Source organism: Anguilla anguilla, chromosome 17, assembly GCF_013347855.1.
Source record: "Anguilla anguilla isolate fAngAng1 chromosome 17, fAngAng1.pri, whole genome shotgun sequence".
Classification (NCBI taxonomy): domain Eukaryota; kingdom Metazoa; phylum Chordata; class Actinopteri; order Anguilliformes; family Anguillidae; genus Anguilla; species Anguilla anguilla.
Window position 1 is genome coordinate 16,261,991 of NC_049217.1, and position 18,468 is coordinate 16,280,458.

At 50.8% G+C, this 18,468-nt stretch overlaps 1 protein-coding gene across 1 annotated transcript in view; it reads right to left on the reverse strand.

Moving 5' to 3' along the window:
• Window positions 1–3,606: 3,606 nt before the first annotated feature.
• The window catches only part of shank1 (SH3 and multiple ankyrin repeat domains 1), a 106,519-nt gene continuing 91,657 nt past the window's right edge, over window positions 3,607–18,468 (reverse strand). The window contains 6 exon segments of the mRNA XM_035398841.1: window positions 3,607–4,883; window positions 5,258–6,154; window positions 6,307–6,312; window positions 12,075–13,459; window positions 13,461–15,622; window positions 16,969–17,092. Coding sequence (XP_035254732.1) covers window positions 4,799–4,883; window positions 5,258–6,154; window positions 6,307–6,312; window positions 12,075–13,459; window positions 13,461–15,622; window positions 16,969–17,092 — 4,659 coding nt within the window. The 3' untranslated portion in view covers window positions 3,607–4,798.

Below are 18,468 nucleotides of genomic sequence, written 5' to 3' on the forward strand. Positions count from 1 at the left end.
AGTCCTCTGAACATACGAGGATGCGACTTTTTTCAAAAATGGTCCGAAAATTGTCCAGAGTAGTTCAGAACAGAAGAATGGACTGAAGGTCACAGTACTGAACGCTTACAAATTCATTTGTGCATACGCAACATCTAGCCTAGACTTTCTAATGTTGGGTACACACACCTGTAGTTAAAAAGAAAAATTGAACAGTTCTGAACGAACGCTTTTGCCTGTAACTGCATTTCTGTGGATTGTTTGACTTTAAGTGACGCCTGGCTGCCTACATCTCGAACTACAGCTTGATATGAAGTCAAAGGCCGAGTTGACAAACCGAAGTAGAACAGGACGATGGAACGCAAGCGACAGCCGCTAAATCTCACTGTTACACATTAGCACCGCCCGCGACAGGCGCTGGGCAAGCTGCAGGATTCACCCGTACGGTGACCCCAAACCTGCCCTCAAAACCAAACGTCTGTCGTTATTAAGCACGCAGATCCTCAAACGGTGCCTAAACTAACCCTTTCTGAATCGCATGAGGCAAATGCAAAATGTGCTTTTCACACAAAACTATTTTTCCACATTTTTGAAGGGCTGAAAATACAAAAAAAAAAAAAACTGGAGCTTTACAATCAATCATTATTTTCGTTCAGTAAGTGACAGAAAAGGAAGACGAAAACACTACAGGTTATTCAGAATGTGTTTTATTTCAGCATCTTTATTATAAGTCTAATATTTCATTATTTATCATCTCTTAAAACATTTGTAATTCATATATGTACGAATATGAATATGCGTATATGTGTATCACATATACATATAGTCTGTAAATAACCTTTCATCTGTTTATATTTTGTGTATTTCTTTACAAGTTTAAAATATTCTTTAAAAGGAATAGTAATGCTTTCTATACTCCCTGGTTAATCCCTTCACAAAGTTTTCTCTTACAAAAAGCGAATATTCATGGCAATTTCTCATCCAATAAAGACTTTATCTAGTTATTTCTTTAAAAAAAAAAGAAAAAAGAAAAGACACGTGTAAGCTACACCTGGTTCGTCACCGCAACACTGACCAACGGACGTTAGCTAAAGACGCCAGGCCACCGAGTTCAGACGACTTTTTCGGTCCCGTCGCCTCGTTCGTGATGGACGCGATGGGAAACTACAGGGAAAATAATATCTGAATATTTCTCGGCATAAATATTTGTAGCAAAATATAGTCTATGATCAAATGTTATTTATTTTCCTTAAGGGTGTCAATACTTGTCTAAGACTATAGGCTAGAAGAGAAGGTAGGAAGCTGAATGTTCCGCAAACGCTGTAGAACTAAAAACAGAAGGCAGCACAACGAGCTAACGTAGCCTAATTAACAGGAGGGAATAGAGCTGGGTGTGTAGAAAGCATTTCGGTTAATAAGAAACATAATCTACCCTTTCCTCATGTTAAACAGTAGCTGGAAGACAGCGATTCGGTAGAACTTGGAAATTTTCATTTCTTTTTCTTTTTTTTTTTTTACATCTCTAACCTTATGATTATCGTTATTTCCGTTATCATTGTTATCATCATCACGAGTATGCTTATTAGCATGTATTTTCATATTGAAAGTATTATAGTGAGAATTTAATATATTATAGTGATAACTATAATATTATCTTAAAAGGAATAAGTATGTGGAGGGGTTGGGGGGGGGGGGGCAGGACATTTTACTAAACAGACACCACACATCTCCCATTTCAAACGAGGAGAAATTGAGAGAAAAAGAGAGAGGAGAAACTACAACTCCCTAGTGCAGCACAGTAAATCTCTATGCAGGTGCTGTGTGTGTGTGTGTGTGTATGTACAGGATTAAGAGGGGAGGTGGGAGACACATTACACAAAAAATATAGACAGAAGTATTTATCGAGAAAGAGAGAGGGAGGGGGAGAGAGAGAGAGAAACAGAAGAGCCCTTTTTAATTTCTGAAACAGTGTGTAAGAGACAGAGACAGAGAGGAAGAGAAAACAAAAAAGAAGAGGGAGATAGAGAGAGAGAGAGAGAGGTAAAGAGAGAAAAGAGAGAAGTTATGGCCTTGCTTGATTGTACTAGTGGCTATTTTTCACATGCACAGCACTGCGCAAACCACTCCATCACTGTTCAAACATTTGGTTGCCTGATCGTTATTTGTGTAAAACGTCAACGATCAGATCATCTATTTTTCTGCCGCCTCGTTCCTCTGGGTTTTTAGCCGGCGTGTCTCCGAGGCGGTGTTTCACACTGCACGAGGAGAGAGAGAGAGAGAGGGGCGGATTCACACTGCACGAGGAGAGAGAGAGAGAGAGGGGCGGATTCACACTGCACGAGGAGAGAGAGAGAGAGAGGGGCGGATTCACACTGCACGAGGAGAGAGAGAGAGAGAGAGGGGCGGATTCACACTGCACGAGGAGAGAGAGGGAGAGAGAGGGGCGGATTCACACTGCACGAGGAGAGAGAGAGAGAGAGAGGGGCGGATTCACACTGCACGAGGAGAGAGAGGGAGAGAGAGGGGCGGATTCACACGGGGCGAACAGCCACCCTCGCGTTTTGGCGTTTCGTTCGTATTTAGTAAACCGAGAACGACGCCGTGAGCCGGCCGTCGTGTTTTGTGCTGTCGCCCGTCTCTTTGAACATCAACTGAAAAGCATTTGTTTGCCGCCTCGGCGAGGAAGAAGAGACTCTCCCTCCGTACGCAGGTTTTCAGACGAGGAAGGGCAGCTCGTGCCACTAAAGGTGTAATGCAGTACAAGAGCGCCCTCTTGTTCTGCACAGGCACAGTGGGGGTACTGCAGCACGCATTAATAATGACAACAACAGTGATGATGATGATAATAACAACAATAATAACAATAATTTCGGAATACATAAATAGCAGGACTCCAGACCCATTTTAAAGTTTTAAAAATTGTTGTAAGAACAATCGTCATATTAAAACAGATGTCAGTGTATATATCCTCTCTTTCGTCCGTCTGCATATTCTGTTCGTTCATCTTTTCGTTGCATCCTTGAGTAGAAAGTTATCTTGGGGACGGGGTGAGAGGAAAGAGGTTTTTCAGCGATGGCCGCCACACCCCACCCCTGCCTTCTCTCCGAAAGTAGTTTGTTCGGGAATCGTTCTTTGTCGTCGTTCCTGTTGCAGTTTGCTTCAGTGCTTTGGAAGTCTCTAGTAAAAATCGTATCACACGAGGAGTGCTGTAGTTTTGCATACTTCCAAGCCTCGGTCGCCTGTTTTTCATCAGTTTCGCCTCAGAACCATATGCTTGTTATTTCCCATCGTTTCTGAGACAAAAACAAAGAGCAATACGCGTGTGTGCATGCATGTGTATGTACGTGCGTGCGTGTGTGCATCTGTGTGTGTGTGTGTGTGTGTATGCATGTGTGTGTACGCACTTGTGCCTGTGTGTGTGTCTGTGCGCGTGCGTGCATGTGTGTGTGTTTGAGTATGTGTGTGTGTGTGTGTGTGTGTGTGTGTGTGCGTGCATCTATGTATGCGCGTGCATGTGTGTGTGGGAGCACGTGTGTTTGCATGTGTGTGCACGCACATGTGCGTGTCTGCCGGTGTGTGTGTCTGTGTGCGTGCGCGCATGTGTGTGTGTATGTGTGTGTGCGTGCGTATATGTGCGTCTGTGTACGCGCGTGCGTGTGTGTGTGTGTACGAGCACGTGTGTGTGCATGCGTGTGCGTGTTCATGTGTGTGTGTGCGTGTGTGTGTGCATCCGTGCGTATGTGCACACACATCAGTATTACCCTCGTTGTCGGGTCTGAACACTTTGCTACTCACAACATCCCAGCACGTAACAGTGAGGAACGTCCTGACCCAACAGGCCTTGACCACTAAGAACACAGAGCTGGGGACTCTCCTACCATACTACAAAAACACCACAAACACGAAGCCTCTTCCACACTGCAACAGCGCCGTCGGCCCAAAAGACCCACAAAACAGAGAGAGAGAGAAAGAGAGAGAGGAAAAGAAGTGTATCCCTCTCCCTGTTCTTTATCGCTCGTTCTCTGTTCTGTCGTTTTTCAAGCGGAACGTCAGTCTAAAAAACTTAGGAATCTCACATCTACGCTGTTAGACTTTTTGGTGCAAATTCAGAGCGTTCTCAAAACTCTGCGGTTTTGTTTGTGTTAATGTAGCAGTCCTGGCATTTGTTCGTTTCTGTGTCTGTCTTGTGGGAGTGTGCCGGTCCTTGTATCCTATGAGACTGCCCAATGTGTCTGTCTGTGTGTCACATAGGAGTGTGTTTGTGTGTAATATTGGAGCGTGTTTGTCGGGGTAATATTGAAGTGTCTGTATATGAATCTTATGGGAGTGTGTCTGTCTGTGTGTTTTATAGGAGTGTGTCTGTGTGTCTTATAGGAGTGGGTCTGTCTGTGTGTCTTATAGGAGTGGGTCTGTCAGTGTGTCTTATAGGAGTGTATCTGTCTGTATGTCTCGTATGAGTGTGTCAGTATCTGTGTGTCTTATAGGAGTGGGTCTGTCTGTGTGTCTTACGGGAGTGTGTCTTTGTGTCTTATGGGAGCGAATTGCCAGTGTCCTATGGGAGTGTCTGTCTGTGTGTCTTATAGGAGTGGGTCTGTCTGTGTGTCTTATAGGAGCGGGTCTGTCTGTGTGTCTTTGTCTTCCATCCTTTCGCCGTTCCACCCCTCTTCCCATTCATCTTCCCTCGTGTTTGTCCCAGCCCTCAGTGATCCTCTCCTTCGTTCAGCCGTTTTGCGAATCCAGCACTGACAGCAGCGTTTGTGATCTCCCTCTCCATGGCTGTCCGTACACACGCCGCTCCTCTCTCTCCCCCACACTCCTCTCAGCTTCTTGACCCCTCATCCCTTCTTCTATCGGTCCGTCCATTCCGGGGTGAGAGTGAGGAAGGTGGGAAAGGGTTCGAAAGTCTGAAAAGAGAGAGAGAGACCACAAAGAAAGAGAACATTACAACTGGACTTGCGAGAGAGAGAGAGAGAAGTAGAAGTACTGTAGGCCTCATTTTTATACAGTATAAAGAAAGGGAGAGAGAGTATGCATGGTTTAACTTCCCTCTAATTTCCCTTTATCACTCTTTTAGTCACTCCCTCAATCAATCCGATTTGTTCCCTCACTCTTTGTCCTCATCTCTGCTCCTTTCTCTTCCCTCTCTCATCCCAAACCATCCCTACTCTCCCTCTTTCCTGTAAATATGTCCACCTCTTACTTAGTTAATTGACGAAGACGTTATGTTTGACACAGATGCAGTGCGCTCTCCTCCCCCGCTCCCTCGTTCTCCTCTCACCTGTCCATCAGTCTCTTCAGCGCTCGCTCTATGTTCATGCGGTGTCCCACACGGGTCACTCCCAGGTCCAGGTAGTCCTCCTTGGTGAGGGAGGGCAGGTGCGTCCCGTCAATCTCGTTGTCCAGGAACTTGTCCCTGTGTTCGCCAAGGTTCAGGTAGCTCAGCCAATCAGCCACGTCGTTCTTGGTCCAGAATGGGAGGGGCTTAGAGGCGAATGGTTTTGAAGGGGAAGGGGGCGGCAAGTGGGGGTAGCTGAGACAGGTTGGAGGGGGCAAGGGGTGCAGCGGGGGAGAGGAAGCTCCCGACAGAAAGTGGGTCGGGGACAGGGAGCGGGAGACCACCAGGGCGGAGTTTGGGGGGGGCGGAGCCCCGGACGGGGCGAACAGAGGGGGGGATGGGGAGAAGTAGGGGTCCCCCAGGGGGTTAGCCGGGGAAGGCGGGGTCACGGAGCCCCTGAGCTCGTAAAGGCTGCTGTAGAGGGGGGTCGTGGGGAGGGTGGGGAGGGAAGAGGGGCGGGGTGGGCCCAGTTTGGGCCTATCGGAGGGCGAGATGAGGGGACTGGGGGCGCGACGCCGCTGCAGGTAGCTGGAGTGGAGCTGGGGGTCGGATTTTCGGCTGGGGATGAACTGGAACTCCAGGGCTTTGGTGCGGTACACGGGCCGGTGTTTGGGCGAGGTGGGGTACGGGGAGTAGGAGGGGGACAGGGGGGAGTGGCCCGGAGCGGCCTGGGAGGACCCAGCAGTGGGCTGCGGGGAGGGAGAGCGGGACCAGCTCTGGTAGTGGGAAGGCTGTGAGGAGGGGGTGGGGGACGGGCCCGGCCGGGGGGGGTGCATAGGGGACGGAGAGGGGGAGCGGGCCATGGGGGGGCTCAGTGCAGAACTGGAGTCTTCCGAAAACCTGGGAGAAGGAAGGATAGAGAGAGAGAAAGGGAGGAGGGAAGAGAGAGGGAGAGATGGTGGGAAAGAGGAAGGGGGGTTTTGATAGCTATCTGCAAGCTACAGCATTCTCCATGGATAGATAGTCGGTGAGTGAGAGAACACATTAATTACCTGTGTCTTGTGAAGGAAAGACAGTAGGTATAAACAGAAGTGGACAAAGAAAGAGAGGAAGAGTTTTAAACACACAGACAGACAGACAGACAAACAGACAGAGACAGACAGACACACCACCACTATACATAATCAAATACAGACCAAATCTGCTTCCTGCCCAACCAGAAAATACTGCACATGACATTTTGTAATTATACATAGACAAGTAAACAATTTGAGCAGGAAGAAATGCACACAAACTGAGGACAGAAACCTGACAAGTGTACAGTACAGAGAATACCACACTATAGCAAGAGAGAGGATGCACACACACAATGCACAACTGCTCAGAGCACTGCACAAAATACAGACACTTACACAGACTTACACACACACACACACACACTCTCTCGCACACATGCAGACACACTCACGCACGCACACTCACACAAACATACACATAATGGCAAAACCAGTTATTCATGCACAACCACAAAACAGCAATCCATATAGCACATACATTTTAAAAAGCAAGTTGTACAAACAACACATGAACACAAGCATGCATTTGTACATACGGGGAAACACATCCTGTAACACATTAATGCATGCAGTTGAAGTACACACACACACAGACACAAACACACACACACACACACACACACACACACACACTGCAGAACACACAGCCAGCCATAGTATAAACACAGAAAGACACAAAGGAAACTCAGTTCTATATACTTTTACAGTTGGGCAATTAACAGGCTTATATAAGAGTCACTTTTATAAGTTGAAAGAGATCGGTCACTCCCTTCTTCTAACGCTGAAACCTCCATTCCTACTGTCCAAATGTTTGTAGGGAACATTCTTAATCATCCAGTCCAAATTTAAATATAAAACGCACTTTGTTTGTTAATTAGTGACTGTGCCTCTTAAATCTTTACAAATTCTAGTTTTAGTCAAAATTCACTTGGTTTTCATATTTCATGCAATTCTTGCGCAAGCATTTCCGTAGTTCGTGAATACGGTGTTGTTCACAATATGATTTTGTAGCAGGGATGCTGTCCTGCAGCTTGCATTCTTATTGACTATGCATGACTGGGCAGAGTTAAGGTGTGTTGCTTAGGTGCACCTTTTATGTTTTCCACCAAACTCTGGCCCATTTGCAAGCCCGCTACACACTGCTACTGTTTCTGGTGATATTTCCACAGTTAAATTTAAAAAAATCTATATACCATGAGCTTCATCTCACAGGTAGGAAAGCGAGCTAGCTGGCTTGTAGCTTTGTTGTACAGTGCCTGCCATAATGTTTGGGACATATTTTTTTATTCATTTTGCCTTGTACATTTGAGTAATTGTCCAACAGATCAAAAACACTCTTCGGGAGTCAAGTGTGGATGTGTCAGTGACTACTGTCCACAGAAGACTTCACAAACAGAACTGCAGAGGCTACACTGCAAGATGCAAACCTCTAGTTATCTACAAAACCAGGACGGCCAGGTTACAGTTTGTTTAAAAGTATCTAGAAGAGCCAGCAGAGTTCTGGAAAAAGGTCTTGTGGACAGATGAGACCAATATTCACTATCAGAGTGATGGCAAGCAATGTGTGGAAGCTAAAGGGAACTGCCCAAGATCCAAAGCACCTCCCCCCATCTGTGAAACATGGTGATGGGGGTGTTAGGGTTTGGGTGTATGTATGCCTGTCACAGGTGCTGGCTCACTTGTCTTCATTGATGATGTAACTGCTGATAGCAGCAGCAGAATTAATTCTGAAGTGTATAGAAACGGCTTATCTGCTCAGGTTCCAGCAATTTCCTCCAAACTCATTGGATCGAGTTTCATCCTACAGCAAGACAACAATCCAAACATACTATTACAGCAACAAAAGAGTTTTTCAAAGCCAAAAACGGGAAATTTCTTGACTGGCCATGTCAGCCACCTGATCTGAACCCAACTGAGCATGCGTTTCATATGCTGAAGAGAACATTTAAAGACAACCAGCCCGTGAAACAAGCAGGAGCTGAAGATGGCTTCAGTACAGGCCTGGTAGAGCATCACTAAAATAATTTGATTGATTCACTACAGAAGATACTCAGCACCTGGTCATGTCTATGTGTCACAGACCTCAAGAAGTCATTGGATGCAAAGGATTTGCAACAAAGTACTAAACATGGCTACTTTGGTTAACATTACATTACATTAATATATCTCAAATATTATGGTGCCCTGAAATGGGGGGAGGGGGATTGTATAAAAAGTGCCATAATTTCTACATCATGAAACCAAAATGTTTAGAGATACCCTTTAATAAAATGTGCACTTCAACCACATGTGAAACATTACAGATATAATTTGTGAAGCACAGAGCCAAATCAAGAAAATGTCATTTATTTGTCCCAAACATTATGGAGGGCATTGCAGGTTTGCAGCTAGCTTGATAATGTGCGATCTACTGAGCAGGGATAATATGATAGGTATAAGGCAGCCATGATGTCACCTTAGTCATAGAAAACAGTGGAGCTCCACCAGTTATGGACGATCAATGGCCACAGTGATTGGTTGATACTCTCCAGTATCTGTACTCTCCAGTTGATACTTCCTCATAATTACTACAAGGATCCAGGAAGCATAGGGCCCATTCCAATCACTCATATTATCCACCGTGCTTGTCTGCTCGGTCCTTGCCTGACCCGGAAATCGAATGAGGTCCGCCATCTTCAAGGGCATTCCAACCCATTAAATGCTCCTTAAAGGAGCAAGGAGCAAGAAGCTAGGAGGCTCCTGAGGGATGCTTGAGAAAGGGAACAAGTCCAAGCATTTTTTGTAACGCTTGATGTATAAATGATCAACCTGTGGATCCACCTTTCCCCACCAGCTAAGTCTTTGATGTGGCTGCAAACTGATGCTTGATAGAGAAAGGATTTCAATTGGCCTAATACACATTTCCCTGATTCCTCTGTCTTCGCATCCTTTCCTTGCGTCCTCCAATAGGTGGATCTAGGAGCAAGGAAAGGAAGCTAATAAAGGGTGTTAGGACAAATCCCATGGAGGTCTGTCTATGAGTTGTCTATAACGATACCTCAGTGCCTCAGAATGTCATTGGTCAGAACTGACTCAGTGAAGTGAATTTCTTCTGGGATTTAACATATTGCATTTCATCATTAAGCTCAAGGTGAATTGCGGCCAAGCGGAAGTTTTTGAAGCTCACTTCCTGGTCTTGTTCAGAGGTGTTGCTCACTGGTGTCAGTGTGGTTGGCTCCAGCATAGGAGTTTCAATGTATAATTGAATGGTACTGTCACAACAAATTTGATCCGGGCTGCAAAAATGATCCGGGTGACGTAATGACAAATTTGTTGTGACAGTACCGATACAGTCAAAATACAAAGTCAATAATTTTTTCCCGCAAGAACACACGGTCGTCATAGGTGCTTTTTCTTTGTCTAATGTCTCCCCGTGGGTCAATTTATTGCGTCATTTGGTAAACATTTTAATATTTTGTGGACCAATGCGGGACAGTTTGCATCACTGCACATCTCCCACGCTTAATGGCCCCAGATGGTCAATCACACTAAGCCTGGACCCAGCCCGGGGTTCATGCCTTTTCTCTACCGAGCAGCCTCGTTTGTTGAACATAGTGGCACAAAGACTGCACTTACGTGGTTTCAAAACACTTCTCGCAAGCCCATGGAAACTCAATGAATGATGTCACAATCACTTTGTCCATGTTTCTTACAGTCTATGATCGTTACAAGTTTGCTTCTTTCCTACACACATTTACTAACTGAGTGGCTAAGAACGTAGGCGCATTGTATCACTGCTAACTTTGAAAGTCTCCAGGTCGTACAATTAAGTAGCTTACAGTACAATCTTGCCTCATGGAATGCCTAGCTAGAAGTATAGCCGTAGCATATCAGAAGCACACTAACATTACAGGGCTTGACATTAGTGGTAGCCCCAGGCTACTAGTTCACTGTAAATGGGCCGTTTTTTCTACATTACTCAGCTAACTGGTTGTGCCGGGTCATTATTGACATTACCAGTGTGCAATACTTTTTAGTATGGTTGTAACTATTGCATGTTAGCTAGTTAGCTATGCCAGTGCAGTGATCTCTTGGCTGATACAACATCTTTCTTAGAAACGACAGCCGTTAGTTGTGAAGAATGGTCGACATGATATGTTAGAACTAAGCTCATATAACACCTAGGCCATGGACTACTGGAGCAGTAACGTTACCAAAACATAACAAGCCATAAGCTAAAGTTAGCCAATTAAAATGATTAAAATGTGGAATCAAGCACGTTGAAGCCTGCTGGCTATTTAGTGATATGATAAACAATTGATTTCTGCTTAGCTTTATATGTAGCGGTCTTACCAAGTTAACAACATTAACTGCACATTATTTACCTAGTTAGCTTTTTTTTTACCAGACGTTTTTTCGACCACTATATTGTGTGTCTACGTCAAGGAATCCAAATGTATGTAATCGTTAACGGTCTTTTAGTGACTTACAGATCACATAGCTTTGATTAACATGCTAGCTTGCTGGGATTGCCAGCCAGGCAAAAGTGCAGACACCCTCCCTGCGGGATTTAACCTAACGGGGTTGTTAGCCTGTTGTCAGTAGACTATTATTTAACCAACTGATTGGACTTGTTCACCTCAGACCGGATCTTCGTAAATATATTTAACTCAACTTTAACTTTAGGCTACATTCGAATTCGGCTTGGGGCCTTTATGTGTGGAGTTTGTATGTTCTCCCCGTGTCTGCTTGGGTTTCCTCCCGGTACTCCGAGTTCCTCCCACAATCCAAAGACAGATAGGCTAATTGGAGACTCTTAAATTGCCCATAGGTATGAGTGTGTGAATGAATGGTGTCTGTGCCCTGCGACAGATTGGCAGCCTGTCCAGGGTGTATTCCTGCCTCTCAACCAATGGGATGGGCTCCAGCACCCTCTGCAAAGTTTTATCTTGCTTTCAAAAGTCTTATATTCCTCACTAACCTTCGTGGGGAGCTCCAAAGTTTTACGCATTGCAGGCTTACTAGCACGGCTTCACAGCATAGCTCGGCTGAGGGCAAGCTTCCCTGTCTTGTAAAATGTGTTTGTCTGTGGTCTCATTCCTATCATATTAACCCTGCTACTGAGGCAACGCTTAGCGTGCAACGCAGGCTAGTTCCAAAGATAGCCTGCGCCCTTCTCCGCTCCTCCCTGCTCTTAATAACTCTGCTGGCTTTAGCAAGACATCCAACAGAGGAGCCTTCGTGATATTCAGTGACAGCCAGCTGAATTTACCTGCACTGATAACTGTGTTACGATATTAATATTCATGAATATTGCCTCCTTCTGCAACTGCAACCCTGGCATAATTGCTGAATAAAACTTGCGTGTCTCATGAGCATTTTAAAACAAAGCGCGCCTAGTATTCCCGTATTGGGTCGCATCTGTAGTGATTCATACATTGTTTTCACATAACGAGCAAACAAATATGAATGTGAATAAAATATGCATGTTCTTATTTATATTACGATATTATTAGGAATTTTATCTATGGAAGCTAATGAAGAGCTTGCAGCTTTGCAGACTCTTCACGGTACCCAAGATGCATTGCAACCGCGACAGAAAGCAGGAGTGACTATGCGTTATTTGTAAAATGTGCCCTATGTTTGGAAAACACCACAACCGGCCACTGACTGGCACTGCTGAGCTGCCCCCGGCCCCGCCCCCGGCCCCGCCCCCGGTCCCGCCCCCGGTCCCGCCCCCTGGCCCCGCCCCCTGTAAGTCTCACCTGTGCCTGCTCAGAGAGCGCTGGCCCCCCCATCCCTCTATTCCTTTATCCCCCATCTCCTGCAGCTTGGAGTTCAGCTCGCTGATGATGCTGGCCTTCATGCCAGAGATGGGGGGGTGCAGCTTGCGCCCTTCCAAATACACGCCACCCACCTGGCTGCCGGCCTCCACCGCCACCTGCCCCGCCCCAGCGCCCTCGCTCCCCCAGAGAGACTTCATCTCCGGGGTGCGGGGCCTCTCAAAATAGAGGGACGTCGGGCGCCCCAAGCTCTGTGTCTCTCCCATGCCGTATCCCCGCTGTCCATTCTCCTCTTCGTCCTCCTCTCTCTCCTCTTCCTCCTCCTCTTCCTCTTCCTCCTCCTCGTCCTCCTCCGCCCTCCGTCTCTGGGAGCGGTAGGGCGGGGGGGCCGTGCTGACTTGCCTCCGCAGCTCCGCCACTGCCCCCCCCCCTCCCTCTCGCGACCTCTGCGACTTAGGGTAGGTGGAGGTGGTCGTTTTGGGGTTGTGCATTTCAAAGGTTTGCCCGTCCAGGTAAGTCATGTACGAATCCAACAGGTCCCTCCCCCTCTCTCCCTCCGCCACCCCGCCACCTCTCTCCCCCCTCTCGCCCCGCTCCAGCCTCTCCCCCCTCTCCCCTGCCCTGACCCCCACCGCCCCCAAGATGCTGTCCAAATGGTGGTCGCTGCTGCTGCGGCTGTCCAGCTCCTCTATCCCAGAATCCACCACGGTCTCCTGGGACTCTCCGCTCTTGGCGGAGGCAGGGGGGCGACCGGCCCTTCGGCCGGGCCCGCCGGCGGCCGTGGTGGCGGGGCCCGCGCGGGCGGGGTGCGCGGTGGTGGTGGTGGTGGTGGTGGCGGCGGTGGCGGAGGTGGTGGCCGCGAAGGTGACAGTGGCGGTCAGGCCTCTGTGGTGCGCGTGCGAGGCCGCGGCGTGGGCGGAGCTAGCTCCGGAGGGGGCGGAGCTAACAGTGCCGCGGAACGAGGGGGGCGGCGCTGGGTGGGGGGCGGAGGACATGGGGGGAGGCGTGGGGGAGGACCGGCCCGTGTGGTGGTGGGTGCTGTTGTAGAGGTGGTGGGAGTGGGACAGGCCAAAGGGCCGGTGGTAGGAGGTGGGGGGCGGAGGGGGGGAGACGGAGGGAGGGGGGGGCAGCCCCGACAGAGCGGGCTGGAGCATGGAGGGGGAGGGCGGGGGCAAAGGGTTCGGGGAGGTGGAGGACGGGGAAGGGGCCGACTGGGTGAGGTTGGCCACCTCGCTATCGTAGGAGGTCAGGCTAGACGCGGTGGAGTCCCCGGCCTGCGGAGAGGGGAGGGGGGTGTGGTGGGGGTACCCGCCTATGAAAGGCTCTTTTTGGGGGGGCGGAGGGGGGGGTGGAGGGGGCGGAGGGGGGGGGGTGGGGTTGGCGGTGCAGGCTGTTGGCCATCATACCTCCTTGCTGAGGGTACCCGGACGCGGATCCCAAGCCTCGGTCGAAGCTGTTGGCGAACTCCAGGGGCGGGGGCAAGGGCTCGGCGTAGATGAACTCGTCGTCGGCGTCGACCGACGGGGCCGGGGGGGGCAGGACCATAGGCCCCGGCGTGACTGGGGGGGGCGACGGCGGGGTGAGAGAGAGCACGTACCGCCCGGCCTCGCTCTCCATCCTCAGGAAAGATGGCCGACGGGGGGCCGGCTGCTGGGGATGGGGCTGAGGGGCCTGCTGGGTAGGGGGCGCCTGCTCCGGCTTCCGCCCGTACCCATCCCTCTCCCTCTCTCTCTCCCTATCGCTCTCTCTCTCTCTTTCCCTCTCCCTCTCTCTCTCCCTGTCCCTGTAGCTCGGCTGGTAAGGCTGGTAATGGTGAGTGTGGACCGTTTGGTCTTCCGAAAACCGCACCCTCAGCCCCTCCCGGGCCCCTCCTCCACTTCCCCCTCCTCCGCTCTCCCTCTCCCTCTCCCGCTCCCTGTCCCTCTCCCCCCCTTCCTCGGCCCACCCGGCCGCGGGCCCCCCCCTCCCGAAGGCCCGGGGGGACGGCGGGCGGCCCAGCGTGGAGGTGGTGGCGGCCAGGGAGGAGGAGGTGACCAGGTAGGAGGAGGAGGAGCCGGAGGAGGACAGGGCGGAGGACGGGAGGTGCTGCAGAAGAGACGAGGGGGCGGCGGAGGAGAGCTGGCGGCCAAAGTGGTGTTCCCCTGCCCTCTCCCTCCGCGCCCGTCCGTCGTCCTTCAGGGCACGCTCTCTGGCGGCGAGGGCCAGGCCCAGGGGCGACGAGGGGTCCAGGACCTTCCCCGTCAGCGGGTGGATGAAGGTGGTGGTCGGCAGGGGCTGCTGCTGCTGCTGCTGCTGCTTGCCCGCCCCGTAGAAGTCGGCCGGCACCGACTTGGGCTGGTAGTCGCCCCCGCCGGGGGGGGCCGGGGACGAGTACTCGGGCAGCCCGAAAGCGGGGGGCATGCTCCGGGTGTGGTGGATGAAGGTGTCCCCGGAGAACATGCCCTCGTCGATGGATTTGGAGGGGCGCAGCCTGGGGGAGGGGCCGCCCGGCTGGGAGCCGGGCTGGGAGAGGCCCCGCCCACCCCCGCCCCCGCCCCCCGTCCCCGTGTCCTCCTCGGCGGACAGGAAGAAGGAGGCGCTCTTCCTGCGGGCCTCGTGGAAGCGCTCCCTGTCCCTGCGGGCGGCCCCGACGATGGCGGCCCCGAACTGGCTGGTGAAGTCCAGGCTCTCCTGGGCGCGCAGGGCGGGGAGCGACGGGGGCGCCGGCGGGGGGACGGTGGGGGGCGGGGGCGCGGGGACGGAGGGCGGGGCGGAGATGGGCTGGCCAGAGGGAGCGCCGGGCGGTGGCTTGGAGTCGGGGTCAGGGGTCGGCTCCGCCTCCATGCTGCTGCCCTGGCTGCTGTGGCCGCTGCTGCTGGTGGAGGGCGCCTTGACGATGATGGTGGGGATGGGGATGGAGCTCTTCTCCACGGGGGCCTTTCCGTGTCCCGCCTGGCCCATGCGCACCCCGTCCTCAATCTTGGACTGCTTGACGAGGGGGCCCTTGGCCCTCCGGCCCCCTCCCTTGGAGGCGCCCCCGCCCCCGCCGGAGCGATCGGGCCGGGGCGCCTGTTGCTGGGGGCCCTGGTTCTGGTTCTGGCTCTGCTGCTGCTGGCCGGCGCCGGCCATGCCGGAGGGGGGCACGGCGGTGCTGTAGCCCCGCCTCAAACCCGCCGCCTTGCCCCCGCTCGCCGGCTCCCCCATGTAAGCCCCGCCCTTCCGGGAGGCGGCGGCCCGGCTCGGCTGGGACGCGTGGGGGAACGCGGGTGGGTGGTCCGGGGCTCCGCCCCGCTCCCGCTCCCGCCCGCCCTGGGGGAAGTGCGCCGCTTGGGAGTACGGCTGGTAGTGGGCGGAGCCCGACTGGGACACCGACACCGAGGGCTGCTGGGACTGCCGGGACCTCCAGCTGGTGGGCGGGCCCACGGAGAAAGGCGGGTCCGGCGGGGCGGTGGTGGGGGGCGGGGGGATTTCGTCGGGCCCGGGGACGGACAGGCTGCGGGAGAACTTCATGGAGGGAGGGTGGAGGTACTGCTTCTCCTCCTCGGGCACCCCTGAATCCGGGTCGAAGGGAGGGAGGGAGGGAGGGAGGGAGAAAGAGAGGGTCACTTAGGGGACGGGACGGAGGAGACAGGGGCACAGACAGAGTGCAGAAAGCCCTCGCGGAAACATTTCAAACCTCGACGGAAACAAAAGCAAAACAAGATGATGCAAAGCACAGCTGACTCCCAGATGGCGGTTCTGAGGAGGAACGTGCACATGCCAACGGTGAAGGTCGGCTTGGCGTCTGTCTGTCTGTCTGTCCGTGTCTTTAAGTCGCGGCGTCTAACAGACTGTGTCCATACGCGACTCCTCCTGCCTGCTCGTCTCTTTCTCTCGCCCCCTAAGTCTGTATCGCAGTCTGTCTGCGTGCCTCAGGGACGGGCGATGGGCACCAGGCCGGGACAGAAAGCTTCCCGTTAAACTGATCGTTGGTCTCGACATGTTTTCATGAGGTTTCCTCGATTAAAAAGTGTGCCAGGGATCTGAATTATCCATCGGCAGGTAGCTGTTATCCAAACACACTGCTTTTTTCCTTCACGTCATGTTAGGGGGATTAAACTTTTAAAAAATCGTTTTTTTTAAAATAAAAAGTAGAACAACAAAGTACGCTTACAGGGATTGTAAAGGTAAATCCGTGAATGTCTTCAGACTACATTGTATGGGGTTATTATGGTACGTATTAAGCATCAGCGACAGCACGAGAAATCAATTGCGTTCCAATAACGACTTATATCAGAGTAAACATTTCCATCTATTCCTATGTGGGGATTGAATGGGTGGAGCTAAATTGATCACCTCTGATGACCTGACATAATGGCCAATAACTTTTTTGTCTCGTTGCACATCTCCTCCAAAAGTTTGAGGCAAATCAGATCATTATGTCCCGCAAAAACAGCTTCTTTGAGTCTCAGCGAAACACTCCTTCGCTATAGAGAATCGCGTAATCCGCGTTATCAATAGAGATTAGATTTATGGTTACTTTAACTACTTTTTGCCCCTTTATACTGCAGTACTGACTCAGATACACTGCAGTATAGACACTGCTACTCTGCAGTACAGACACAGGTATACTGCATTACAGACACAGGTACACTGCAGTACAGACACAGCTACTCTGCAGAACAGACAAAGGTCCACTGCAGTACAGATCCAGGTACACTGCAATACAGACACAGGTACACTGTTGTATAGACACAGCTACACTGCAGTACCAACACAGCTATCCTGCAGTACAGACACAGCTACACTACAGTACAGACTCCATAAAGACAGACAGCACTGCACGGTACAGAGCAGTACAGCACAGTCCTACAGTACTACGGGGAGGACAGACAGACGGACACACAGACAGCCTCACCGATGGATTTCTGTCGCAGCATCATACCGTGCTGGGGGGCGTGGCCCGATGTAAATTGGCCCCGATCGTACCCCAGACCCGAACCTGATGATGCGGGTCCTGTACCTGGCTGCTCAAAACTGGGCTGCAAACGAGACCACAGTAGACCAGTTTACTGTATCACACACACACGTACACACACGTACACACACGCACACACACACATACACGCACACATACATACAACACACACACACGCACACACACACACACACACACACACACACACACACAGACAGGCACACACACAAACACACACACACACACACACACACACACGCACAGACACACATACACGCACACATACATACAACACACACACATGAACACACACACACACACACACACGCACAGACACACATACACGCACACATACATACAACACACACACACGCACACACACACACACACACACACACACAGACAGGCACACACACACACGCATGCACACACACAATCACACACACACACACACACATACACAGACACTCACACACACACACACACACGCACACACACACACACACGCACAGACACACACAGACAGACAGGCACACACACACACGCATACACACACATACACACAGACACGCACAGACACGCACAGACACACACACACACACACACACACATACACGCATGCACACACACATACACAGACAGGCACACACACACACGCATGCACACACACACACATAGACAAACACACACACATACATGCACACACATACATATGACACACACACACACGCACACACACAGACAGGCACAAACACATGCACACACACAGACAGGCACACACACACACATACACAGACTCACACACACAGACAGGCACACACACATACACACACATACACAGACACACACACAGACAGACAGACAGACACACATACACAGACACACACACAGACAGACAGACAGACACACATACACATACATACAACACACACACACAAACATACACCTACACACACACGTACACACAAATACGCATGCACGCACACACAAACACACGCGCATGCACGTACACAACCACACATTCAAACATACGCACACACACACACGTGCACACACATGCACGCAAACACATATATCCCCCCCCCCCCCCTCAGTCTGCAATCATTTTGTTCGCATTAAAAAAATATTGAGTCATATCGAATATTGTCCTTTGGGAAAAAAAGTATTGTGACATCAATTTGAGGTCATATCGCCCAGGACTACACTGCTGTGATCCAGCTGATTAAAAATGGCATCCAGGATGAAGTATAGCATTGCCTTGTCCATCACTTTCAGGCATTCTGACCAACAAACACATCTTTGGTTTCATGGCTGTGAAGATGAGAATCTCAGCTTTCATTGATATTAATAATATCTTAATATCTTTCTACTCCATATTTTCAGTGACATAATGCTCACCTAAAGCATAACTGCCATCAAACAGTTCCACTATCCCTGTCT